Below are 27,545 nucleotides of genomic sequence, written 5' to 3' on the forward strand. Positions count from 1 at the left end.
AGTAGTAATGGTAGTGCACCCAGTGGTACACCCTGACGAAATGGAACCAATGACCACAAGCAAAATTAGGTCCGAAAGACCGTTAACCCCAACACACGAGGCACAACAGTGTGCAAAGGCCAATTAAAGCGATAAGAAATAATATATGCATGTTAAGAAAGAATACATGTATGTATGTATGTATGTATGCATGAATGTATGTAAGAAAAGATATATGCATGAAAAGACTCTTTAAGAAATGAAGGCAGTGAGGTGTAGGGAACTTTTTTAAGAAAGAAAACATTTAAAAAAAAAAAAAACGACCTCGCAACGTTTTAGAATGAACTGCATGTCTATGCATGATAAGTATATGATATGTATGGAGTGATGAATGCATAACTGAAAATCTATGTTATTATATTTTAACTGTATGATGTAATGCTTATGAGTCATCGACTCATTTTAGTTTTTATGTGTGCGCTCCTAGGAACAAGATGAGCATGATACGTCAGGACGGGCCATCCTAAGGGAAAGGGCATGAAAGGCTAAACACGTTATTTTTACGAGACTTTAAATATGAAATTTAATGTTTTCCACTATAACATTTTTAATTAAGACAACAAATTTTAGTTATAAACATGGAGTCTTTTGTATCCTGGCATGAAATGAAAAGAAAATTTAAAAAGGAACCGTAATTCCCGTCTATTTTTATTAAAATCATTTTCTAAAGGACTCACCACAAGGACGGGCATTACAATGTGTATAAGAGAAGAGAATAAGCTTATGGCTTGAAGGTTCTTACCATGCTAATCTTTTCCACAAAGTGTTCTTGAATCTCTCTTCTATGTTTATGCAAAATGGGTGTTTGGATGGGGAGAAAATGGTTGTGATTTTTCCTAGGGTGGGCAAGAAAGAGAAGAAAGGAGAGAAGGAAATCTGAAAAAACCAAAATGACCTTTGATCACCCTTCTAGCAAGTGTATGGGCACCGGCCATAAATGTTCCCTATTTAAAGGTCCTATTGATTCCACTTATTCTCTCTCTCATCATTATTCTATTGTAGAATTCATAGAGTTTTCTTCTCCTTCCATGCATGGATGCCAAGTGGCATCCATTTCTTCTTGCCCTAGATGAAGCACCCATTTGTCCCTTGCTCTTCTCTCTTTTGAAACCCTAGATGCTTCTGCATGGGTGCCATGTGGCATACGTATCCTTTCATTTCTTTCATCATTGCTCTTCTACCTAGGAAGCTTAAAGGGCCATAGAGCATGGAGAACAAGTGGCACCTCCCTTGGGGTGGCTGAAATATCCTAAGCCCTCTTCCTCCCATTTTTGGTCCAGACACAATGAACCTATAGGATTAATGCATGTCTACCAAGTGGCATGGCCAAAATCACCCCCTTCTTCTTCCACTTATTGATGACTTGCAAAATTTCGTATTGCAGATTTTACAAAATCGCTCGAGCGGAGGCTTTTGGCCGCTCGAGCGAATTCAGGCAGATTCAAATGCTCGACTGCCGCTCGACAGTGAGCTCGAGCGGGTTGCTGGAAAATAAAGATCGCTCAGCAAAGACATTGGTCACTCGAGCGAAATCAGGCAGAGTCGAACGCTCGATGTGCACTCGATAGGACACTCGAGCGAAATCAGGCAGAGTTGAACGCTCGATGTGCGCTCGACACCCCGCTCGAGCGAACATCGTATTTTGACAGATCTAGGGTCTTTCGCCGTCACACCATATAAAAGTGATTTTTCACTCTATGGCCGTACCTTTTGACTAGAGAACATTTTTTGGAACAGAAAAATATAGCTAGAAGGATTCAAATCATCTGTTTTGGAATCATACACGAGCATAGACGGGAGAAAAGCATTGAATCATTGAATCATCTGTTTTCATTGATGCTCTTTTTAACTTATGCAAAAGGTAAATGATTTTGTTTGAAAATTTTGAAAAGTAAAGTGTACTCATTTTGTCATATGCGAAAAGTAAAAAAATTAGGTTTGAAATTTTTGAAAAGTGAATGATGTTGTCTTTGACAAATGAAAAAGGAGAAACTTTTATTTGAATTTTTTGAAAAAGTGAATGATGTTGTCTTTGACATATAAATATTTTTAAATTTGAATATGAAGTCTCATATGCCTATAAATAGATCATTTGAGAGCTTCATATTTACAACACTAAGAGCATACAACATTCATTCAAAACTTTCATTCTCTCTTCTCTAAGCATTGAACCTTAAACCTTATTCATTTTGAGAAATATATAGGTTGTACTGTATTGTTCTTATTTCACTCATTGAGAAGTGTTTTCTAATAACCTATCCACTATCAGCTCTTGTATCAGTAAAAGGGTGTGTATAACGCTTGTGCATGTAAAAAGTGTTCTACACAGAGAATAGTTGAATCACCATGTGTAAGGTGATTACAAGTGTAGAGGGTGTTCTATATGAATCCTTTGTAACCTATTGTTCAAAGGTGTAATAGGTTTCTATCTCCACCTGAAAAAGATTGAATAGTGAATTTGGTAATCCTCAATTGGTAGCTTGATGAGAGGACGTAGGCAGTGGGGTTGAACCTCATTAACATACTGAGTTTGCTTCTCTCCTACCCTTACTATTTATATTTATTACTGCTTTATATTTTATTTATATTTTATATTATGGATTTGATTTATAATTGTTAATTTTTTAAATATAAACCAATTCACCCCCCTTTTCTGTTAGTCATCTAGGCAACAATTAGTATCAGAGAAAGAGCTCTGTTATAAGATTAACTATCTTTTGAATTAAGATCTTATGGCTAACATTGCAACTTAATTTAGTGAATGTCAATCTAGCAGTCGGCCTCCACTCTTTTGTGAAGAAAATTACTCATTCTAGAAAGTTAGAATGAGAATATTCTTTCAATCTCAAGGTCAAAAAATCTGGAAATGTATTGTAAATGAACCTTATATTCCAACAAAAGTGGTTGATGAAGTAAAGGTCAAAAAGGAAGAAAAAGAGTTTGATCATGAAGATGATAGACTTTATACATTGAATTTAACTGCTACGAATTTATTATATAATGCTCTCAATGTAAATGAGTTTAATAGAATAATGACTTGCGCTACGGTAAAGGAAATTTGGGATAACTTGGAAGTTACTTATGAAGAAATTTCACAAGTCAATGAATCAAAAATTTCTATTCTTACTTATGAATATAAAATGTTTAAGATGCATGATGATGAATCTATTTCTAGTATGTACACTCGTTTTACTAACATCATAAACAGCTTGATAGCTTTTGGTAAAATTTATTCCAAGGTGGAGATAGTAAGAAAAATTATCAACTTTTTACCAAAATGCTGGGAATCAAAAGTGACAGCGATTCTTGAAGCTAGAGACCTTTAGAAGCTCAAAGTAAATGAACTCATTGGGTCACTTATTACCCATAAGTACATATTGAAAAGAGGAGAAGAAGAAGGAAAGCCAAAAAAGAGTTTGGCACTTAAAGCTGTTCCTCATGAAAGTGAAAGTGATGAAGATAAGGAAAATGACGACAAAGATGAAAAAGTTATGATGATAACAAGAAGAATTAAGAGATTCTTAAGAAAAATAAAGTTCCTTCGAGAAAATCATTCAAAAAGTTTTCTAAGAAATATTCAAGTAAAAATGACACTTTAATTTGTTATAAATGCAATAAGCCTGGTCATATCAAACCAGATTGTCATCTGCTAAAGAAAGATCGAAACAAGAGCAAGAAAGTAATGAAAGCTACATGAGATGATGATTCAAGTAGCTCATATAGTGAAGTAAGCAATGAAAAATTAGCAAATCTTTGTCTTATGGCTAAAGATGATATTGAGATAACAAGTCTTGATAATATTGAAGATCTTTCATATGAAGAATTGTAAAATGTTTTAGAAGAGGTATATGATAAACTTGAAAAATTGGGTATCAAGTATACTGATTTGAAAAAGAAAAATTCTTCTTTAACAAACAAAATTGATATTTTAAGAGAAGAAAATATTGTTTTGAAAGATAAAAATCTTGAAGAAAACTGATTTAGAAAATATTGCTGAAACTTTACGAATAGAAAAAAAAATTTGAAAAACTTCTTGGTAGTCAAATATGTGTTTTTGATAAAGTAGGCTTGGGATATATGCCAAAAGGCCCAAAGCAAAAATACAAACTTTATAAAAACTTTTTTGATAATCCTTCTACATCAAAATCCAGTATTCAAAATTCTTTTCATAAAAATAATTTTGTCAAAGAAATATATTTTTATAATTACTCAAGTTCTTCATATATGCCACATGTTATTTGCAATTTTTGTAATAGAAATAGTCATAACTATTATGCTTGTCCTATTAGAAGAAATCATACAATGACTATTATGGCCATAAGGATACTTAAAAATCTTGTTTCTTCTAATACTAATAAATGAAGTAGGGGTGTCAAATCGTGTTAACGGGTCGTGTTTGTGTCGTGTCAAGGTGTATACATTACGCTTAATGGGTCAACACGAACACGACCCGTTAAGGATTTCGTGTCAAAATTCTAGACACGAACATGACACGGTAAGATAACGGGTTAACACGACACGACCCGTTATGACCCGTTAATGAATAAAAAATAAATTGACACGAAACGACACGACATGACCTGATCCGTTTCAACCCATTTACGTTAATGAGTTGAACAGACACGACACGACACGACCCGTTTGACCTGATTGAAATTTTATATAAATATTTAAATATAAATATTATTTATAAAAATTAAAAAATTAAAAATTAACCACAAGTTTAGAATTATAATCCAAATAGATCCATTCCACACACATTGTACTAATATATTAATATTACATCCCAAAATAGTAAACAAAACACACAGAAAATATATTAATTTTACAATCCCAAGTACAATAAAAACACATATATAAACAAATTTAGAGCTTCAAGAATGAGGTGGAGTGTCTTCCTTGTCCTTGTTTTTCTCCAACTCCATTATATCTTCGGCTAACTCGTCCAATTTAACTTCTTCTGTTTCTATTAAAAAAAGATATCAGTAAAATTTTATATCAAATAATATTATTGTATTGAAAAATTACAATTATTTATTCAATAAGGTAAAAATAATGTTACCTTGCTCCTCGCCATATAGCCAATCTCTAGTGCAGACTAATGCTTCAACAATATCTGCTTTTAGTGCACTCCTAAATTGATCAATGATACGCCCATCAACACTAAAAGTAGATTCAAATGCTACTGTAGAAACTGGAACACTCAAAATATCACGAGCCATACAAGCAAGATCAGGATAACGAAACTCATTTCCTTTCCAAAAGGAAAGAATGTCAATCTTTGCATTTCTGTCTGCCCTAGGTTCATCCAAGTAAAGATCCAATTGACTTTTTTGCATATGGGCAGCAAAGTCATCATGTATAAATGAATCAAATTCCTATACACAAAAATAAAATATTATAAATCATTGAATAACAATATAATATAAATCATTAAACAAAAAATATCATACAGTTATTACCTGAAATACTTGTTTATTAATCGAAGATTGACTTTCTGCTCTACTATAAGTGCTATCAGAAGTCGTGGTAGAACATGTGGGAGCACTAGAAGAACTAAATTCCATGAAAAGAGATGACACTTTGCTCCGAACATTCATATACTCAATGGAACAATCCCCATAAAGTTTTGTATAAGAAAAATCAACAAAATGAAGCTTGTATCGAGGATCCAAAATAACTGCTATAGCCAATAATACATTGAACTCGGACCAATATTTCTCAAACTTAACAAGCATTTTACAACACATGGTCTTCATGTAGTCATCTTCACCCTCAGAGTGTCGCTTTAATGTAAAATAAATCAAAAACATTGCTGGAAAGTATAGATTGGCTGTAGGGTATTTGGTCCCAGAAAAATCACAAGTGGCTTCATAAAAAACTCCCAACAAACTGTTGATCTTCTCTATTTTTTCCCAATCAAATATTGATGGACAATGCTTAAAATTAGAATCAGTCAACTCCAAATGACTGAAAGCACGACGATAGAAAATAGCATTCTCAAGCATAAGAAAAGTAGAATTCCATCTAGTGGGAACACTTTGTCTCAACCCTTTCTTGCTATCCAAAGACATTTGTTTTGTAGAATCTAAAAATTTTACCTTCCTTGATTGTGACCCTTTGACATACTTGATACTCTCACGAACTTTTTGGATAGCAGAATCAATCTCTTTTAACCCATCTTGTACTATCAAATTCAGAATATGAGCACAACAACGAAAATGAAAGAACTCATCATCACAAAGAAGAGCTTTTTTAATGTTCAATTGAGTTCTTAACAACTCTACTGAAACATCATTAGACGAAGCATTGTCTGAAGTCAATACAAAAATCTTGTGTTGAATTCCCCAATCACATAGCAAATTATAAATTTTTTCAGACAAAGATATGCCATTATGTGGTGATGGCATAAAAGAAAAGTTCAAAACCCTTTTCTGCAGAACCCAATTCTTATCCAAAAAATGTGTTGTAATGCACATATAACCATTAGTGGTTATAGAAGTCCAAAAGTCAGATGTTAGACTAATTCTACCAGGAGAATCATTTAACATGCATTTAATCCTTCTATTTTCTCGATTATATATCTTAACCAAATCAGCCTTGGCAGTATTACTAGAAATAATTGGAACATCTAGACGCAAATATTATAACAAAGATCTCACCCCCGAGTATTCAACAAAACGGAAAGGCAGTTCATGCTTCACAATAGAAGCTATCAAAAGTTCTCTATATTGTTCAGTTTCAAATTTAGGAGTGCTTACCGAAATAGATCCACAACCTTGTGATAACATCATCTGACCAATATCTTGTGAACTTCTCCTAGGGCATGCGTTAATGTGATGCTTCATATTTTCAGTTCCATATTTACTCGCAGCCATATAAGTAACTCCACACATCTTGCACTTTGCTCGTAGTTTGCCATCATTGTTCTCAGACTCAGGAACCATTTCAAAAAAGTTCCACACGTTTGACCGTTTCCTTCGTTTTGTTTTAGATTCCTCATTTTGAAAACTTTCTGACTCAAACGGGTCCAAATCAATCAAATCATCATTTTCACTTGCTGTCGAACTCATCTGAAAAGAAACAACAATATGACTGTATGAGTATATTAAATGAGATTATAGTATGACTGTATGAGTATATTAAAAAGCATACCAAGTGTCAACAATTAAAGCTGGTTAGTTGGGTTTTCAATTCTAATAATCCCATCTCCGAATAACAACAAACAAGCCATCAAAAGTGTTGCTAAGAATGTAGTCATGGTAATAAGAAAGTTGTTGCTTCAGTAATGACCAAAGCTGCTGTTGTTGTTAATTGGCCATAGACATTCTGATACTCATTCAATCCTTAGCTAATCTACACACTAATCCTAAACATGTGGCCCTCACAAAAGTCTATCATACAAGCTAAAGCGGATCCGACTTGCCTCCGGTTATAAAGTAACAGCAAATCTCCTGTTATTAGATCTAAGGGTTATTATTGCATCTTTTAAACAAAAAAGACAGTGCTAATAGTGTGTTGGAGAGGAACATGTTTTATTTATTTTTTATTTGTTAATTTTTGTCAAAATTTTACTACAAATAAATTTTAAAGATTCTTTTTTTTGCTACATTACTTATCTGTTGATATATAAATATATTATTTATTATAAATAGTAGAAAAATAAAAATATATTAATGTCTTCCATGTTGGCACTTGCAAAAATATAAATATTAAAAAATAAAGAAATTTTGTCCCCCACGCTGGCCTACCAATAACTTTATGCCCAGCACATTGCATCAACTATAATTGTTTTAACCAAAAAATTAAAAAAGAATTATTTATTTAATTATTAAACACACTAATAATAATAAAGAATAAACCATCTATTTATCAATTTAACATAGTAACTAGTATCAAATATATTTATATGTTTTTTTAATATTTATATACAAACATATAAATAACATAACAATGGTCTCTTTAAATTTATTTTTATTAAAATTGCAAGTATATTTTTAACATGGTTGAATTTTAGTTGCCAACATACAAAGCTGGTCGTTCAAGTCTCAACAGGAGATGTCTTATTACAGTAAAACTGGAGGCAAGCCGGATCCAGCTAAAGCTGCCGACCCCCCATCTTATTTTCTTCCTTCACATTCAAAATCAAAGCCAGTATGTTTACACAAGCTGGTAACCCAACCCATAACAGTTTAATCCTACGTGAATCAATGATTCGTAAAGGTAGCAAATTTACCTTTTTGTATACAAAAAATCACTTGGCCCTCTCTCCCCATCGGGCCCCAAAAATAATATATGAATTATATATATGTTTAACAGTAGAGATAATAACACAAGTCTAGTTCATGGAAGTGTTTTAAGGTATGGAAAACATCATCCTGCAATTTAGCAAAATGTTGGACCCAAGACAAAGCAAAAACAGCAGCAAAATAGATAGCTTGTCAATTACAGATCTGGAAAACAGGTGCCGTGAGATATATATTTTGAATAGACAAACTGTGAGATATATGGGAAAAAAATATACTGCCAACAAGCCAATATACATCAGAATCGATCGATACCAAAAGGAAATATACTACCAACAATCTGTAAGTTTCCCATATATACATCATAATCTACAAGGTGCTTACCAAAATATATATTGTAGATTTCCACCAGAAAATAGAGAACCCCAAAATGAGAAGTGAGAACTTGGAACTATGAAGTGAGAATACCAAAAATGTCAAAATGAGAAGCCAAAAATGAGAACTCGGAAGAGTTGATTCGCCGAAGAGGGAAAAGGAAAACCAAAAAGTGAAAACACATACAGAGTCCGACAGCTACGTGAGGTGAGCTGGCCAGCTGGGTTAACGCCGAAAATCCGTAATCCCCGTGTGACTGTGTGAGGCTGTGAGCCACTGAGCAGTGAGCCCGTGATCCGTAAGCCTTGAGCCGTGAGGTGACTTACCGTGAGTAGCAGCCTGTAGCAGTGTAGCAGTAGCACTGATTCTGTGATTCAGTCCATGAATGATGAATCTGGAGATGGAGTGCAGCACTTCGGGCGTGCGGCACAGGAGCTGATTCAGTTTAGGGTTTTCTTTGATCTTAGATCTAAAGAAGAAGGAGACGTGACATTTGGAGACAACTCAAAAGAAAAAATCGTGGGAATATGTAAAATTGGTAATGAATCTTCTCTCATAATTGAAAATGTTATACTTGTTGAAGGTCTAAAGCATAATCTTTTGAGCATAAGTCAATTATGTGATAAATGATTTGCAGTTACTTTCAAAATGGATAAGTGCATTATTTTGAATGATCATGACTGCAATGTTTGTTTTTTTGCTTTTAAAAGCAACATTGTTTATACAATCGATTTTGAAAAAATTACCTCAAAAGATGCTATTTATTTTTTAGCCAAAAATAAAACTAGTTGGCTATGGCATAGAAGACTAGGTCATGCCAATTTAGAACTTATTTCCAAACTTTCAAAAAATTATCTTGTAAGAGGTTTACCAAAGGCAAATTTTCTTAAAGAGAAAATTTGTGATGCATGCCAATTTGGTAAACCAAAAAAAAAAAAAAAACTTCTTTAAAACCAAGAAACATATTTCCACTATTAGACCACTGCAACTGATACAAATGAATTTTTTTAGACCAAATAGAGTTGTAAGTTTAGGAGGAAAATATTATGCATTTGTTATTGTTGATGATTTCTCTAGATATACTTGGGTCATCTTTCTTGCTTATAAAGACGAGGCACATAATGTCTTTACCAAGTTATACAATAGAATTCAAAATGAAAATGGCTATACTATTTCAAATATCCGAAGTGATAGGGGAAAAGAGTTTGTTAATAAAAATATTAAACCTTTTTGCGATGAAAATGGTTTTGTGCATAATTTTTTTGCTCCTCGAACTCTTCAACAAAATTGGGTAGTAGAGAGGAAAAATAGATCTTTTCAAGAGATGGCAAGAACAATACTCAATGAGAACAATTTGCCTAGTTACTTTTGGGCCGAAGTGGTAAGTACTGCATGTTATATTATAAATAGAGTTATGCTAAGGTCTAAATTAGATAAAACCCCCTATGAGCTTTGGAATAAGAAAAAATCCAACATTAGTTACTTTCATATATTTGGATGCAAATGTTTTATTTTGAATGACAGGGATAATTTAGGCAAGTTTGATGCAAAATCTGATTAAAGTATCTTTCTTGGGTATTCTATTAATAGTAAAGCTTATAGAGTATTCAATAAAAAAGTTTTGACTGTACAAGAATTTATGCATATAGTATTTGATGAATCTAATTCTCTACTCTCCAAGAAATCATTTGATGAAGAAACAAGAGATATAAATAACACAGAAAGTCTTAATCTCAACAAAGAGAACACAATATAGGAAGTTCAACATGAAGACATTAGGAAAAATCATCAAAATTTAATACAAGATGCAACAAACAATGAAAATTTGTGAAAGATCATCCAGTAGAACAAATTCTAGGAGAACCTTCACGAGGTGTAAGTACTCGATCATCTCTTAGAAATATTTGCAATCATACTTCTTTTCTATCTCAGATTGAACCCAAAAATATTGATGAAATACTTTTTTATGAATCTTGGATTCTAGCTATGTAAGAAGGACTGAATCAATTTGAAGAAAATGATGTTTGGACACTTATTCCTAGACCCAAAACTCATACTATTATTTAGTGTGTGCTTATGTGTACGCTTTCAATCATCTCCAAAAGAATCGTATTTAATTACAGTTAAATGCATTCTTAGATATTTTAGTGATACAATTGACCTAGGGTTATGGTACCCCAAGTACACTTCTTTTGATCTAATCATTTACACAAATACAGATTATGCTGGTTGCAAAATTGATTAAAAAAGTACTAGTCGAGCATATCATTTCTTAGGTCATGCACTAGTTTCTTGGTTTAGTAAAAATCAAAATTTTGTTGTATTATCTACTGCTGAGGCAGAATATGTTGCTGCAGGTGGTTGTGGTGCTCAAGTTCTTTATATGAAGCAACAACTTGAAGATTTTAAACTCATGTATAATTACATTTCAATCAAATGTGATAATAAAAGTGTTATAAATCTTTCAAAGAACCCAATACAACATTCTAGAACTAAACATATTGAAATAAGATATCATTTTCTTCGAGATCATGTGTAGAAAGGCGATATAGTACTAGAGTTCACAAACACACATGATCAGTTAGTAGATATTTTTACAAAACCTTTACCAGAAAATAGATTATGTATGATTAGAAGATAAATATGTATGATGCATGCTATGAATATCTCTTAAAAGATAGACCAGAGTCTATAAAAATATAGAGATATTTTTAAATACTTTTACATAAACTTGAGGGTCTTAACCTCATGTTTGAGATGTTCATTCTCTTCATACAATATCATGTCATCTCTATCCATGGGAACTGGCAAGTGGAATGAAGAATTTAATAGAGATTTCAACTGTTTATTCTTCTGTCGAAGAATTCTTTCGCTTGTGTGAGACTCTTGAACAATTCGTTGAAGTACAAAAATTTGTTATTTAAGTTTTTTAACCTCATGGTTTCTGTTTTGTAGCTGCTGGGAAAAAGCAATCTTTCACATATGCATAATTTATTTGAATATTTTCAAAAGTGATTGATGCTCTTTTTGACTTATGTAAAAAGTAGATGATTTTTTTTTGAAATTTTGAAAATATTTCAGATGATTGATTGTCATCTTTCACATGTGCATGCTTTATTTGAATATTTTTAGAAATGATTGATACTCTTTTAACTTATGTAAAAGGTAGATGATTTTGTTTGAAAATTTTAAAAAGTAAAGTATACTCCTTTTGTCATATTCGAAAAGTAAAAAGATTAGGTTTGAAATTTTTGAAAAGTGAATGATATTGTCTTTGATATGTGAATCTTTTTAAATTTGAATATGAAGTCTTATATGCTTATAAATAGATCATTTGAAAGCTTCACATTTACAACACCAAGAGCATACAACATTCATTTAAAGCTTTAATTCTCTCTTCTCTAAGCATAACCTTAAATCTTGTTCATTGTGAGAGAGATATAGTTTGTGCTATATTGTTCTTATTTCACTCATTGAGGAGTGTTTTCTAATAACCTACCACTATCAGCTCTTGTATCAGTAAAAAGGTGTGTATAACCCGTGTGTGTTTAGAAAGTGTTCTACACAGAGAATAGTTGATCACACGTCTAATGTGATTACAAGTGTAGAGGGTGTTCTACACAAATCCTTTGTAGCGGTATTGTTCAAATGTGTAATAGGTTTCTATCTCTATCTGAATGAGTTTGAATAGTGAATTTGGGGATCTTTGAGGGGTAGCTTGAGGTGAGGACTTCGACAGTGGGGCCGAACCTCGTTAACATACTGAGTTTACTTCTCTCTTATCCTTACTCTTTATATTTATTACTGTTTCGTATTTTATTTATATTTTATATTGTGTATTTAATTTATAATGGTTAATTTTTTAAATATAACCCAATTTACCCCTCTTTTGTGTTAGTCATCTGGGCAGCACCTAAATCCTATGGGGACCAAAAAAATACAAGACGTAAGGCTTTCTTCGTGGGCCCTGGGCACCTACTCTACAAAGTAATGAGGGCAAAAATTAGCACCACCTTACTAGATTTTAATTCTAGCTTGGGTCTCTACTCACTTAGGCCAAAGTAAATTGGATAGTGAGATGAGATGAGATGAGATGATTTTAGATGAAAGTTAAATAAAATATTATTTAATATTATTATTGCTTTGGGATTTGAAAAAATTGAATTGTTTATTATATTTTGTGTGTGAATTTGAAAAAGTTGTAATGATAAGACGAGATGAGATGAAATGGGTTGAGGTTGGTTCTCAATCCAAATAGCTAAGTCTTAACCTTAAGATCCTAGCTTAGCTTGGGACATGGCAACATGCCTAAGTATTAATTTGCAAACCAAGAGGTTTTCATATGATCTTAGGCCTAAATCACACTTAGTGCATAATGTGTGTTATATGTTTCGGTTTTGGTGAGTTTCTTGTGGTTATTGCATGACTCGTTGTATTCTAAGGTCAGAAATAGATTTAGAACAAGAAATACATGAAGTTTGTAATGTTTTGAGAAATTTGGGCCCAAAATGCAAATAGTGAAAGTTTAGGGGTATATTTATAATTTCAGAAGAATTAAGGGTCAAAGTTGCAAATATAATTTTAAGAACATCAGATTCTGGAATTTTCATAATTTTTTGAATCAATCCTAACATTAGTATATCTCTTGTTTCAGCCCATGACGATTTATAGTACTAAAGAAATTTGTAAGTTAGCTTCTAACTTACTTTTGGATAACATGTATATAGTTTTATATAAATGTCACATTCATATCATAAATGTTGTTTTATCATGAAATTTCATATGCTATAAGCAATTTATCAATCACATGGATTGCAAGCGTGATTTGGTTACATGTCGTTTTAGCATAAATCATGAAAACATGTCATTTTGCATCATACATGAAATATATCATTTTAGCATGAAGCATGTTACATGTCACGAATTATGAACACATGTCATGAAATATGTTTTTGTCATAAGCACAAAGTATTTTTTTTATCATGACCCAATACTAGGATGTGGGATTATCCTGGTGGAACTCCTCTGTCTCCTTTGGAGTGATTAATAATGAAGTGGAGATCCTGGGTTGACGAAAAACAATCAACAAATGTCAAATGCGATCTTTTAAAGATCTTCGGAGTGAAGTATTTGGACAACTCAACTGATGGGTGCTAATTTGGTTCTTGGTAATGGTTAATTCAGACTATCATGAGAGTTTATAAGGTGTATTCACCCCTAAGATGTGAATGCAAAATTAGTGTGTTCACACAGTTTAATGGGGAACCGTGAGGTGCGATACATATGATGTCTAGCTCTCTAGATATACCATATGATATGTTATGAATTGACGGAGCGCTATGTGCTAAGGATTAAGCAAGTTCTTTGTAAGAAAATATGCATAAATATTTTTCAAAAGATGTCGAGGAAACTAGATGGGAGAAAATCTAATTTTTTTACAAAGCATGCTCATGCATTCATCTGATATTTATTATCTGTCATATTTATATTATCTCTATATATATTGGTTATTAACTTACTGGAATTGATCATGATGTTCCTTGAGATGGTTTTAGCTACCATCGCAAAAATAAAAGAATATGTTTAATGACTTTGCTTATGTTGAGGACTTGTCACGTTATGTTATGTTATAGTTTGTAATAAGGAGTTGATACTCCCTGACTATGTTATGTTTTAGTTTATAACTTACATAGTAGACTTTTAACAAGTAAGGTCTATTTATAAGTTTTATGAAGATTGGGATATTAGTCGTTCTGGTAATCATGTTGATTCACTTATATTTCACTACAATTATTGTATATTGTTAGAAGGATGCTTGATACATTGCATTTTTAATTATCATGTACAAGAATATATAACCTTGTATTACATATCCCGATGTTTCAGTATCCATCAAATCCCAAGTGGAAGTTGGGAGCATCACATTCCAAAGCATTTTTTAGAAGATATATTCACTTAATTGACAAAGCTGGCTTGCCGTGTCTAATTCTTCCAAGTTTTTTGTTTTCTTTGACACAAATACCCATTTTTGGCCTTTATCATAACTATTTTTGTTCTTTGAGCTATTTGGCCTAGAAGAGAAGTAAACGAATTAGAAGGCGACTGCGAAAAAGGCTGCCTGCTGGTGCAGATCATACAAAAGAGGATGAGAACTGATTGTTCTGTGTACAATCTATGTTTACTTGGTTACTTGGGTTTAATAATAAGTGTTTCGATTTCCATTGTAGATTGTGAATAGTAATAAAAAAGCGGTGAAAAAATAATGATAAAATATTGAATAATAACAAATATTATGTAAGAAGTAATGATAAATATTAAATAGTAGTGAAGTAATCCACTACCCAAACACAAGCTAAGTTCAGCGTAGAAGATTGCTTCTTGTCTACAATGTTACTGACTAAAAACTCTTATGTTGCTACTCTGTCCAACAAGTACCTTTGTATGCATGAACCGAAAACTTGGTCTTGTATTCCTTTGTCATTTACTTCAAACTAAGGGGTGATAACTTGGAATTGGAATTGAAGGACAACTAATATGCGGATTGTCATCCACTAGGCCTAGTGAGAGCATCTCCATCCGGATCCCCATAAAATTTCCTATAATTTAACTCAAAATCACATTTCTTTAAATTTATCCCTAAATTTTATTCATCTTCTAAAAACTTCCTACATCTCATTCTCTATTCCTATCTCTATTCTATTAAATAATATTTCTCTATTCTTTTTTTATTATTTTTTTTTTCTCTTTCATTTACAATTTTAACTATTAACTCTTTTGTCTTATCGTCTTCTTTTCATTTTCACTTTCTACTAAAAAAATACTACGAATCTTATACTTTTAGTGCCAATCAGAAACAAAATAAAATGAGAGATATCCTAAACTCCAATAAATAAACGTAATAGTCACAGTTGAGTCCTAATGCATTTTGATCTTTACGTGATGAATTGAAGTTTCAATCACGTTTAGAAGGATGACAGAATTAAAATGAAAATGATAGGAAGAAGTCCAAACATCCACAAAGCAGCGAGATTTTCATCATCTTTTCTATATAAAAAACAAACCTATTAATTTTAATCTCCAGCATTTCATCCACAACAAAACAGGACACAAAAGGAAAACAAAACAAAAAAAAAATTAAATTAAATCAACATGAAATAAAAATAAACTGTAAACAGAAAAAAAAAAAAAAAAAAAAAAAAAAAAAAAAAAAAAAGGGAGCTCGTTTTACATCTCCTTTCCCCAGCTATGCCTATTGTACCGAGCAAATCAAAGAAATGAAATCGAGGCGCAAAAAGAAGGTGCGCACACACGCAGAGAGGAGCGGAAAAAGGGGGGAAATTGTACTCATCATCAAACATGAGTCGTCTCTGGACGGCGTTCATGCTAGCGTCGGGAACATTCCCCATGGCGATATTAGAGGTGGAGAGCACCCTCGGGACGATGAGAGAAGAAGAGAACCTTGACGGGTGGCTGACGAGACAAGAGGCAAAAGCTGAAGAGAAGCCACGGGACGGAAGGGGAGAATGCTGGAGCCAAATATACGATGCGGATGTACAGTAGATCATTAACAAAGATGGGGAACTCCTGTACAGACCGGAAACATAGATCGCAAAATAGGGATTGGGATGGGAATGATTTTTTGAGCAAAACCCTAAATAATTCCCTAAATTATATGGAAAATTCCGGTATGCAAACCCGGATGGGAATGCTCTAAGAGAAGTTTGATCCCAAAAGTGAGGTTTGTCCCAATTCAAGTTACTCAGATGAAAGGTAGAGTCAATACGCTGAAGTTTGACAAGTAGGCGATAGGCATAACAGCCCCGTAGTTTGAGAGAATGATACAGCCTACAGGCATGTCCTTGCCATTACGAGCAACAAAAGAATAGGCATTAAAGAATATCTTAACGAAACATAAAAGGAAATGGTTATTCTCAATCAAAACTTGAACAAATCATACACTGACACGTGATGATGGGAATTATTCACTCAAATGTATCTAAATTCCGAATAAACTTAATTAACTCCTCAAATTAATTCAAAAACTTGAATCAATCCTTCAATCAAAAACCATATTAGTTGGGCTTAGATTCTTTTTATTTGTTTATTTATTATAGTGGGCAAGGTAGGCTTAGCTTGGGATTAGTTTGGGTACTAGAGTATTCTGAAAATACTCTACTACTATTTATTATTTTATCATTACTCTTTACTACTATTTACTATTATTCAATATTTTATCATTAATTTTTCGTTACTTTTTTATTATTATTCACAGAATATCTGAGATCATCTCACTATTCAAAATCAACTTTAGAGTTTGAGTAAGGGTTATGATATGTATAATGAAAAAGAAATAAATACTTCAAATGAGTATTATGATATTTATATTGATTGCGTGACTTTAAAAAATAATATTTAAATGCTCAACAAATGTAATAGGGTGTATTTCATGGATTTAACTATTAATTTAGACCTTATTCCAAAATAATCCTAGCTAATTCATCAATTTAGAAATGATGAGTATTAACTCTGTAAACATCAAATTAGCACCAAGTACAACGAAGGGGAAAAAATGTAGCTGGAAGAGAGAAATATTGTAAAGTAAAAGAAATAAAATCAAGTTTGATATGCTCTAATAAGGTCTTAGGGAATATTTGGAGAGTGAGATGAGATGAAAATTTTGTGAATAATAATAAGATAGTTTATAAACAGTGGTGAAATAATTTGAGTTGAGTATTTATTGAATTTTGGGAAATGAGAGAAAAAAATTAATAAAAAATATTATAAAATTAAAATATTGTTAAAATATAATTTTTATTTTAGAATTTAAAAAAGTTGATTTGTTTTCTATTTTATATTTGAAAGTTTGAAAAATGAGAATAATTAGTTTTAAAAAATTGTAATAATTAATTTTAAAATATTTATATTTAAAAATAATAAGATAGAAATAAGATTTTTATCGAAACAAGTCCTCGGTGGTTGAAACTTTCCAAACTTTGGACAAACAAGTCGGCTTCGACAATTTGGGCCCGCTTGAATCATCAAAAGTATCCATTTATTACATTATCTCTGAAGTGGCAGAAAAAAGAATTGATATGACACTTTTCATGTTTGCACCCGCATTGTAATTTGCATCTAATTTTTTTTCATGGCCTCCGTGAGAAAATTGACAACCAAGTTGCACCCTTGTTAGAAACGTTTGTTTGTTTGTTTTTTTTTTTTTTTTTTTTAAATTTAAATCAGTTTGGAGGAGAGAGTTAAAGTAAAGGGAGTGCTAAAATGATTTTAAATGCCAGGCTTCTGTCTGAAAAAATTTAAAGCAAATGCTTCGATATTTGTGGTAATTTATTATTGTACGGGTTAAATTATTAATTATCTTAAAATTTTAAATTTATTAAAATATGTGAATATAATAGCTTAATTTATATTCTATCACTTATTCTGAGGTGTAGATTAGACTTTCTTTAAGGGTGGAGTTGAGAACTTAAATTGAGCAGTATTAAATATTATATCATTTAAATAAATTTTATTTAATAGAATATGAAAATGGTTATATCAATTTTTTATCTTAAAAAATCCTTTTCAATTAAGGAATCACTTAATTTCTCTTAACAAAGATATACGAGCTTGTTTGAATTTATATAATGCTTTTATGAGCTTAAAAATTAATTTAAAAAATCTAAAAGTTGTTCAATATATATTTCATCATTTATAAAACCATTTAAGAAAACACTTTTAATATCTATTTAAAATCTAAAAAACAAGCATACAAAAGAAGAATTCGAATAGATTATAATTTTACAACCGGTGCATGTCTCATCATAATCAATTTATTCTTTTTGATTGAAATCTTGAGCTACAAGTCGAGTCATGCTTCTAGTAATAATTTCAAACTTATCTTTCTTGTTTCTAAAACCTCATTTTGTTTCAATAATATTATAATTTTTAGGTTTAGGGATAAGTGTTCAAATATTATTTCTTTCAAATTAATTTAGATCTCCTTATTTCTTTCAAATATCATTTCCTTCTTCAATAAATGATACATCAATATTTATGGGTTCAATTTGAGCTAATAATAATAATAATAATAATAATAATAATATGATTGTAAGAATTTTTAAGAGATGATTGATTTCTTACACCTTGTGATGGTTTTCCTATAATTAATTTTATCAGATGATCTTTCACAAGTTTTCATTATTTAGTTGCATCTTGCATTAGATTTTGATAATCTTTCTTGATGTATTCATATTAGACTTCGTCAGTTGTGTTGTCTTTGTTGAGTTTGAGGCTCCCCATGTTTATTGTAAATTTATTTCTTGATAAACAAATTTCTTAAAAAATAGAGGTTTAGATTCATTAAATACTACATGTATAGATTCTTATACGGTTAAAGTCTTTTCTTATTTAAGACTATAAATTTTACTATTAGTAGAATATCCGAGAAAAATACATTCATCAGATTTTATATCAAACATACCTAAATTATTCGTATCATTCAAAATGAAACATTTGCATGCAAACACATGAAAGTAACCAATTTTAGATTTTTTTCATTCCAAAGCTTATAAGGGGTTTTATGTAGTTTAAATCTTAACATAACTCAATTTATAACATAACACGCAATACTTAACTCTTCGGCCCAAAAATAATTGAACAAGTTGTTCTCATTAAATATTGTTCTTGTCATCTTTTAAATAGATTTGTTCTTGCTCTCAATTTTCCTATTTTGTTAAAGAGTTTGAGGAGTAGAGAAATTATACAGAAAATCATTTCCATTACAAAAAGTTTTAGTATCTATATTAGCAAACTTTTTCCCTTTATCACTTATGATACTTAAAATAACATAGCCATTATGTGTATCGTCTTTAGGAGCAAGAAAAATGACCTAAGTATATATGAGAAATCATCAACAATAACAAATGCATAATATTTTTCTCCTAAACTTACAACTCTGTTTGGTTAAAAAAGATTCATATGTATTAGTTGCAATGGTTTAAAAGTGGAAACAAGTTTCTTGGTTTTAAAAAAAAAAAAAGTTTCTATTTATTTACCAAACTCGCATGCATCATAAATTGTCTTTAAAAATTTGATAAGTGCTATAGTCATAAAAAACTCTACAAAAGTAAACTCACCTTTGTGGCTAAAGCATTTCTCAAAAAATTTGATTTTGGTAAACTTATCAAAAGGTCATTTTTTAAAGTTTGAAAATAAGTTTCATGTTGGAATGACCTAATCTCCTATTGCATAGCAAATTAATTTTATTTTTAGTTGAAAAATAAATAACATCTTGCGAGTTAATTTCTTCAAATTCAATTGTATAAGTCTTATTCCTTATAAATGCAATAAAATAAACATTGCAGTAATGATCGTTTAAAATAATGCACTTACCCTTTTTTAAAGTAACTATAAAACTTTTATCACACAATTGACTCTTATGCTAAAAAGATTATGCTTTAAACTTTCAACAAGTAGCACATTTTCAACTATGAGAAAATATTCATAACTAATTTTATTTATTCTCACAATCTTTCCTTTTGAATTATTTCTAAATGTCACGTGTTCTCCATTTTTAGATCTAAGAACAATGAACTTAATTTTATATTCATCATGTGTCTTGAATATCCACTATCTAGAAATCATTTGTTTTTACTTATAGATGACTTCATGCATAATTCAATATCATTTTTAGCCATAAGACAAAGATTTGTCGTTCCTTTGTTGCTTATTTCAATGTTTAAGCCACTTGAATCATCATCTCAAATAACTTTTATCATCCTTGTTTAAATCTTGATTTAGTAGAGAACATTCTGTATTGATATGTCAGGATTTATTATACTTGAAAAATTTTACTTTTTTTTTTTTTTAATATTGCAACTTTCCTTTAAAACAATGTAGCTGGAAGAGAAAAATATTTTAAGGTAAAAGAAATAAAATCAAGTTTAATATGCTCTAACAAGGTCATAGTGGTTGAATACTTCAAACCTTTTGGACAAAAAAGTTAGGTTTGACAATTTGGTCCACTTGAATCATCTAGTGTGACTTTTTTTTAATACATTTTCTTTGACGTAGTGTTAAAAAAATAAAAATAAAAAAATAAAAATAAAAACAAAAAATAAAAAAAAAAAAGAGGAAAGAGAGAAGAAAAAAAAAAGGAAAAGAATTGATATGACATTTTTCATGTCAGCACTGCATTGTAATTTGCATGTATTTTTGTTTTATGGCCCCCCTTAGAAAATGGACAGCCACGTTACTTCACCCTCGTTAGAAACGTCGTTTTACTACTTTTTTATTTTCATTCCATTTTCATTTTTCTTTATCAGTTTGGAGGAGAAAGTAAAAGAGTAAAGGGAGTGCTAAAATGATGGAGAAAGTAAGAAAATCAAAGCGAATGCTTCGATATTTATGGCACTTGATTATTGTACTTATTAAATTATTAATTATTTTATAAGTTTCAACTTATCAAAATGCGTTAATATAATAATTTAATTCATATTCTAATACTCACTCTTACAATTAATTCACAGCCAGAAATCGAAGATGCTATCACACTATCCCGTACATGCAGAGTCCCAGGCAATTAAAAGGGATGTTTGAATGCTTCGGTTTGCATTATAATGTTGCAAATGCAGTAAGGAATCTGACCCTTTCCTTCCTCTCTCCATCAGGAAATTGATAGGGTACAATACATAATCATTTGGCAACCTTTGGAGCTGCTGAATGTATGGGATATTAATCATATGCAATGATACAAGACACACACCCATTAAGGATTCTGCAGAAGTAGACAATGATACAAGGGGAAAACTGCCTTTCATTATGCCAAGCATGATCTAATTTCGACTTCATATCACTAAAACTGATGCATTAAGCTTTCAAACTATCAAAGTCTTCAGTTAAAAGATGCGATATATCGGTTCTTATAGTTTGAGATGTAAAGTGAACAATCAAAATGTATCCTAATCCACCCCTAAAATAATATGCAATTCTTTCAGCTGCTTAAAAATGCAACCATTTGCAGCAAAAAGAGAGGAAAAAAGGCAAAATTTCTCTGTTTCATTAATGAAATAAACTAATGAAAAGATAGAGAGATAAATGATAAAGAATAAGACAGATGAAATGAAGAAGAGAGAGATCATGGGAGAAAAAAAATTATGCATCAAGTGTCAATCTACATTTGGGTTGATAGTAGCATAATCCATTCGGAATGCTCTACTATGCTAAATACACCATATGTAAAAAATCCAGTACAATGGGCGAAAGAGCCCTTTCAACAAACCAAAAGACCTGTCAAGTACTCATATAGCTATCAATAAGACTAGACAGCTTTCCTCGTATGGCCTTTTGTGATGTCATTTGAACAAAATTCCAACCACCCAGTCACATGCACTAAGTTTCAGGTTTATAGATTTTGTGTGCAACAGGTCGATTCTAAATACATATCCCATAGCTAGTGACTTTTAGATCAATAACAACAAACTCAGTTACCTGGACGTTCTTGGATATATCTCATAACCTTTAGAGTACCAACTTTTGACCAAAAAAGATGGGATAACCCCAGAGCCCTCTCCACAATGCAGAAGTCTTGAAATGTATTTTCTAGTACTCAAATTTGAGGTAAATTAAGCAAATTTGACAACTTTGGTCATGTAGCTAAAATATAGTTACTAGAATTCAGATTTAATTTGTTGATTCCAGAAACAACATGATCCATTTTCAGTTCCGAAACATCAATATGTGATACATAACCTTTATATTTTAGTGCAATGAAAACATTATAAAGAATGGATAAATCCGGCCATATTCTTATTTCCTTGTATTGGGAGCTCTCTAAGGAAACAAAATCAACAAATAACATATTAATAGCACTATTAATAAATGTCTGTCAGATATGTAAAGAAGTAGATTTAGTCCAGGATATTGTATAACTCAATCCGAAACAGATTCATACTGGGAATTAGAAATACTTTTCTTTCCCGACCCAAAGAAGTGAAAAAACAGGCCTAATGTATACCATTCATCTGAATGAATATTATAACAATAATATTAGAAAGGAAAATGGTAACTGAATCAACAATGATCCAGACAATAATGTCATCAAGTAGGCATACATGATTTGGCAATTGCATTAAGTAAATAAGATTATCACTTGACCCTGAAAAATGTTAAGTTGTGGCAAAGAAATGATGTGTCCCAGAAATGGCTATTTCTACTTCTGTTTAAGTTAACCAACAGTGAGTACAATCAGGAATAAAGTGCAAAACCATAAAACCTGCAGACCATCTCGATCAAAAATAAAAAAAAGTTAAATGAAAGCTTAAATGCTATCTCAGCATCAAACAGGACAAAGATCCTGATGTATATTTGCTGCTGCTAATCATTACTCTACCTCATTGAAACTTTAAGCCACAAAAAGTTATAGAAGCTTTTTCCAAAACTCACCTGAACAAGGTAATGCTTTAACTCCATGATGCCTCAAAAGTTATGCAAGGTCTCCCTAGGTACTCAAAACAAGAGCTAAGGCATAGTCAGAAATCCCTTCGTATGCTTCAATCCATTGAGTAAGGATCAGAAAAAATACCCCATCAATGAATAATAGGCAAGAAACCTTTTTTTAAAATTATAGTATCTATCTATTTACGTTTAAAAAATTTACGCCGTCTTAGATTGTGATTCTCAATTTTACCATAATCTGTCTGTATAGTATATATATATATATATATATATATATATTTTTTTTTTTTATATCAATTATTATTTAACCCCTTCCAGGACCAAAGAGTTTAAACAATTCATAGCAACTAAATTTCTTTATGGACGAAACAATCCTACAAAACTCAAATGTTTTTCTGTATATTTAAATTATTATTATTTTTTTTAATGTAACATACTACTGGCTTGTTTAACACCAAGCACCAAGCAAATTTGAGTTTAACACCTGGCTTGTTGGAAACAAAATGTCCACCAGATGCTTCCAAGCAACACATTATCATGAAGCCAACAAGATCAGAAGATATACCAACTATTTGAATTATTATCAATGGCACACTGACCTAAAACATTGATCAAATAACATAAAATTACCCTAAAACCATATAAAAGATTATATAATGAAAACATAATTAGAATGGATACACAAGCCACTGTTTCTATCTCTCTGGCGGGTGCTTATAGGGTTCTTAATCATTTTAAGAAAAGGTTAAGCAAATGAGAATCAATGTACACTTGCACAATTGTTAATGCCTGAATAAAATTTACTTAAGCAGTCATCACGACCTAAAACATTTAGCAGGACTTCAGATTATTCACCTGTGCCTCCTCTACATGATGCCAACTTTTGGAAAGGTCTCATGGTAACGAAAGCATACAGGGAAAGTAAAGAAGCAATTATAGGAAAGGAGAAGAAGAGAAAAAAAGGGAAAAAGAAAACCAAACCTCCAGACAACCTTCTAAGAAAGTATCTATGACTCTAAATTGACATCCAACATTTCCCCCAAAATAGGAGGGCAGAGATTACTCACAAGCTGGAATCCCATCTCCTTGAAAATGAAGAGCATAAATTCCATCCAGAAATGACTCCACACAGTACAAACATAATACCTCAACCGGACACCTCAGCATCCCATCACAGCACAATTATACACAAAACTGCAGGAGCGCTTTGTGGCTAGCAGGTCCCATTGCGGTGGGCCTTGATCAGGGACCCAAGAATTAAGCTCGATGATCCCTCCGCCTAACCTAGGCCCAATAAAAATTACCCGATTTCCACAAGCCCTAAATGCTAATCCCCAACCATTCATCGAAGCTGCCTGCTGAGGTAATCTCCCAATTGTAAACCAGAAGTTCCTCTCTTTGTCATATCTTCTCACCTCCTTTTGTGCATAATCTGCTGCATACAGAACATTATTTACAACAGCCAGTAGAGGAGGTGCCTCAGTCACCCCTGCCCCTTCATTCCATCCAGGGAACATGTTAGGTATCACAGTCCATACCCTTGTCTTCATATCATAAACCTCACCGCACGTAAGCGATTCTGAGTTGCCCTCTCCAATCCCACCCATAATATAAAATTTCCCGTCCATGAAAACGGCCGAGCCCATTTTTCTCGCTTTGTTCATGCTTGGAAGAGTCTCCCAAGTTCCTGTTTCTGAATTATAAAGCTCAGCAGAATTTAGAATATTGGCATTTGGATCACAACCACCTGCTAAAATTGCAATTTCCCCAAGAGTGGCACAACCGAACAAGCACCTGGGTTTATTCATCCTCATACCGGATGACCATGTGTTTGTCAAAATGCTGTATCTAAGAATAACAAGGGATGTTATTTCCTTTCCAAAAACAAGAAGTTCGGTACCAACGGCCAACGACTCCTTGTCTGAGCACATGAAGCATTCATTTGAAGGCATTCTAGGTAAATGCATCCAACGGCGATGACTTGGATCAAATGCTTCCCATTCAAGAAGGCTGCAAGAGAGGTAAACCCAATGCTCTACAATACCCATTTCCCTCCTTAGTCTATATAGTTCCCCACTCCGAATTAGAGACCGGAAGTTATGATTCAGTGAGGAGATTGAGCCATAATCAGACCTAGAACAGTGAAGAAGACAGTTAATTGATATGTCCCGACCAAGTTGGTGGATAAGAGAACTGGAATCTGACCCATTCCCAGTGGAATTTTGGTCATCTGGTTGGTCAGTTTGGATAACGTGCTTGCTGCTTGAGAGCTCAATCACACAAAGAGCATTATAAATCCATGTGCTGTCTTGCTCACACGAGCTTGGCAAGTCCCTCTGCATGAGATAGGATGGACCCTCCAACATGTTGCTGAAAAAAATTCCAATCCGATCAATAAAGCCTTCTTTCTTACCATCAAAACAAAATGTCAGAAAAACAGTAAATAAAAGTGGAAATTCACAACCAAAACACACACCCACTAGACATGTTATCTTTGAAGTAAATCAAGAAACCGTGTATACTCAGCAATAAAACCAGCAAATATGTAACCAAAATAAACAACTAACACAAATACTTAAGTGATTTTAATCACTCCGACATCCAATTAAACAATAAAAAAAGGACCATGCACACGAATCCTTGAACCCAATCAATCTAAACTTGGCACCATAAAAACAACATTCATAAACTGTATTTTGTATCGGAAACATATCTACAGCATTCAAAGTGTAATAAACGTCTATCACAAGCAAAACAACCAGAATATAAGGTAAACCACAGCCTATAACATAGCTACATAATAATCCAGCCTAAAAAATGAGAATAACCCATGCCAGATCTCAGGCAAATACCAACAGAGAAACAAAAAACAACGACGCAAAAAGAAGAAGAAGAAAAACAAATTTAGAACCAATCACATGTTAGACTGTACTCAAAACGCTGTATACAAATTTACCAAATCTGTACGCATGATGTTTAAACCTCCAGCAGTCAAACTCAAAAAACTAGATCCATTTCGAATTTCAAATTACCGATAACCCATAATTTCCTTTCCCTTTTGTTCACCTGTGATTGCATAAATGATAAACATAAACCCGAGAAAGCTAAGAGAAAATACGTACAGGGAAACAGATAGAGCAAAACGCTTAAGAATTGGATAAGAAAGCTTCAGTTCTGGCTACCTCCTCCTCCTTGCTCCTCCTCTCTCTAAATCATAAACCCAATTGCTCTATCCCTCCCTCTTTTGGCTCAGTTTATATTCGCCTGTGTTGCGAGAGAGCACTCAGTACTGGCATTATATTCCTTTTTTTTTTTTTTTTATTTGATAGTCATTATATTCCTTAACATAAAAATGGAATTATTTATATATATATATATATATATTCTTTTGAAAGAAAGGATTGGGAGGTCGGTCCCACGACGGCAAAGAAGTGAGAAGTGAGTCTCCGTTTGGGGATTTTGCGGCTGAGTTGAGCCGAAACCGCTGACGGCCGTTTTTGCACGTGTTACTAAACTTCGAGTTAATGGCCCCAGCCCCTCTTCTTTATTTATTTTTTCATTAACTCCATTTTCTCTTTCCCTTCGCTTTATCCTTTTCATATTTCAAATTTTATTGTTCAAACGTTACGCTTAATAAAAATAAAAATCCAATTTATATGCAAGCTTGAATATTGACTCGCTTAAAAATTAAAAATAACACCGATGTGGCTCTACCCACCGTATCAACTTTTGAGTAATGCTAAATATAATTTCTATTTAGAGATTGTAATATAAATATAGATAATTTTATTTTTAAAATTTTTTAAAATTACTAAAATATCTTTTTTAAAATAATATTTTTTCTTCTTTAATAAAGAATCTGTAGATATAATCTTTAAGTGAAGACTATAAATAGAATTTCTTTTTATTAAATAAAGAAAAAATTTCAAATACATAAACAGTAAAAATAAAGAGGTAAATTCAAGCAGCATATTAATATTTTCTTTTTTTATTGGAGAACTAAACCATCAAAATTATCGATTTTCATCAATGAGTTGGATTTTTTCTTTTCCCAAAATAAAATAACTAATGATACAATAAATACAATATAAAAAATACAATAAATACAATATAAAAAAAATAAAAAATAAATTGGAAAGTGGACCAAATAAATGTTCCAGTCGCATGGTTGGTCGGGAAGGTAGTTATTGAAACAATTCATTGGTGGGGAATTGCGTCAAGACTACAGTTGAAGATCTAATGCGGCATCTTTTATATTTTCAGTCTGAGGCAAGTGGACAGAATCGAGCCACATATGGCTTTTCTTTATTTTCGGGGATGCGTACGTTGTCGTTTAGTCTTTTCAATTATATCATGTTGGTCTATTAATTTTAACATAGTCTACGTATATTAGTTGCGCTCAATAGTCTCTACCCTACTCATCATGAGCAAGAC

General features: G+C 32.0%; 2 protein-coding genes across 4 annotated transcripts; both read right to left on the bottom strand.

Annotated features, from left to right (window-relative positions):
- Window positions 1-4,913: 4,913 nt before the first annotated feature.
- Window positions 4,914-23,126, bottom strand: LOC122289256 (zinc finger BED domain-containing protein RICESLEEPER 2-like). Its single transcript, XM_043096235.1, has 5 exons — window positions 23,100-23,126; window positions 6,702-7,112; window positions 5,502-6,473; window positions 5,102-5,417; window positions 4,914-5,005 (listed from the first exon to the last, which is right to left on the bottom strand). The coding sequence occupies exons 1-5, from the start codon at window positions 23,124-23,126 to the stop codon at window positions 4,914-4,916; spliced, it is 1,818 nt and encodes a 605-aa protein (XP_042952169.1).
- A 764-nt stretch (window positions 23,127-23,890) lies between these two features.
- On the bottom strand, window positions 23,891-26,427 carry LOC122290294 (F-box/kelch-repeat protein At1g74510). Of its 3 annotated transcripts, none has more exons than XM_043097925.1 (2): window positions 26,234-26,427; window positions 23,891-25,515 (listed from the first exon to the last, which is right to left on the bottom strand). In XM_043097925.1, exon 2 carries the CDS (start codon window positions 25,475-25,477, stop codon window positions 24,272-24,274), a length of 1,206 nt encoding a protein of 401 aa, XP_042953859.1. In that variant the 5' UTR covers window positions 25,478-25,515; window positions 26,234-26,427; the 3' UTR covers window positions 23,891-24,271. The 3 variants fall into 3 exon arrangements, with proteins under 3 accessions (XP_042953859.1, XP_042953860.1, XP_042953858.1); XM_043097926.1 differs by having other exon boundaries at window positions 23,891-25,519; XM_043097924.1 differs by having other exon boundaries at window positions 23,891-25,481; window positions 26,234-26,425.
- Between the last annotated feature and the right edge of the window lie 1,118 nt (window positions 26,428-27,545).

Source organism: Carya illinoinensis, chromosome 12 (genome assembly GCF_018687715.1).
Source record: "Carya illinoinensis cultivar Pawnee chromosome 12, C.illinoinensisPawnee_v1, whole genome shotgun sequence".
NCBI lineage: Eukaryota > Viridiplantae > Streptophyta > Magnoliopsida > Fagales > Juglandaceae > Carya > Carya illinoinensis.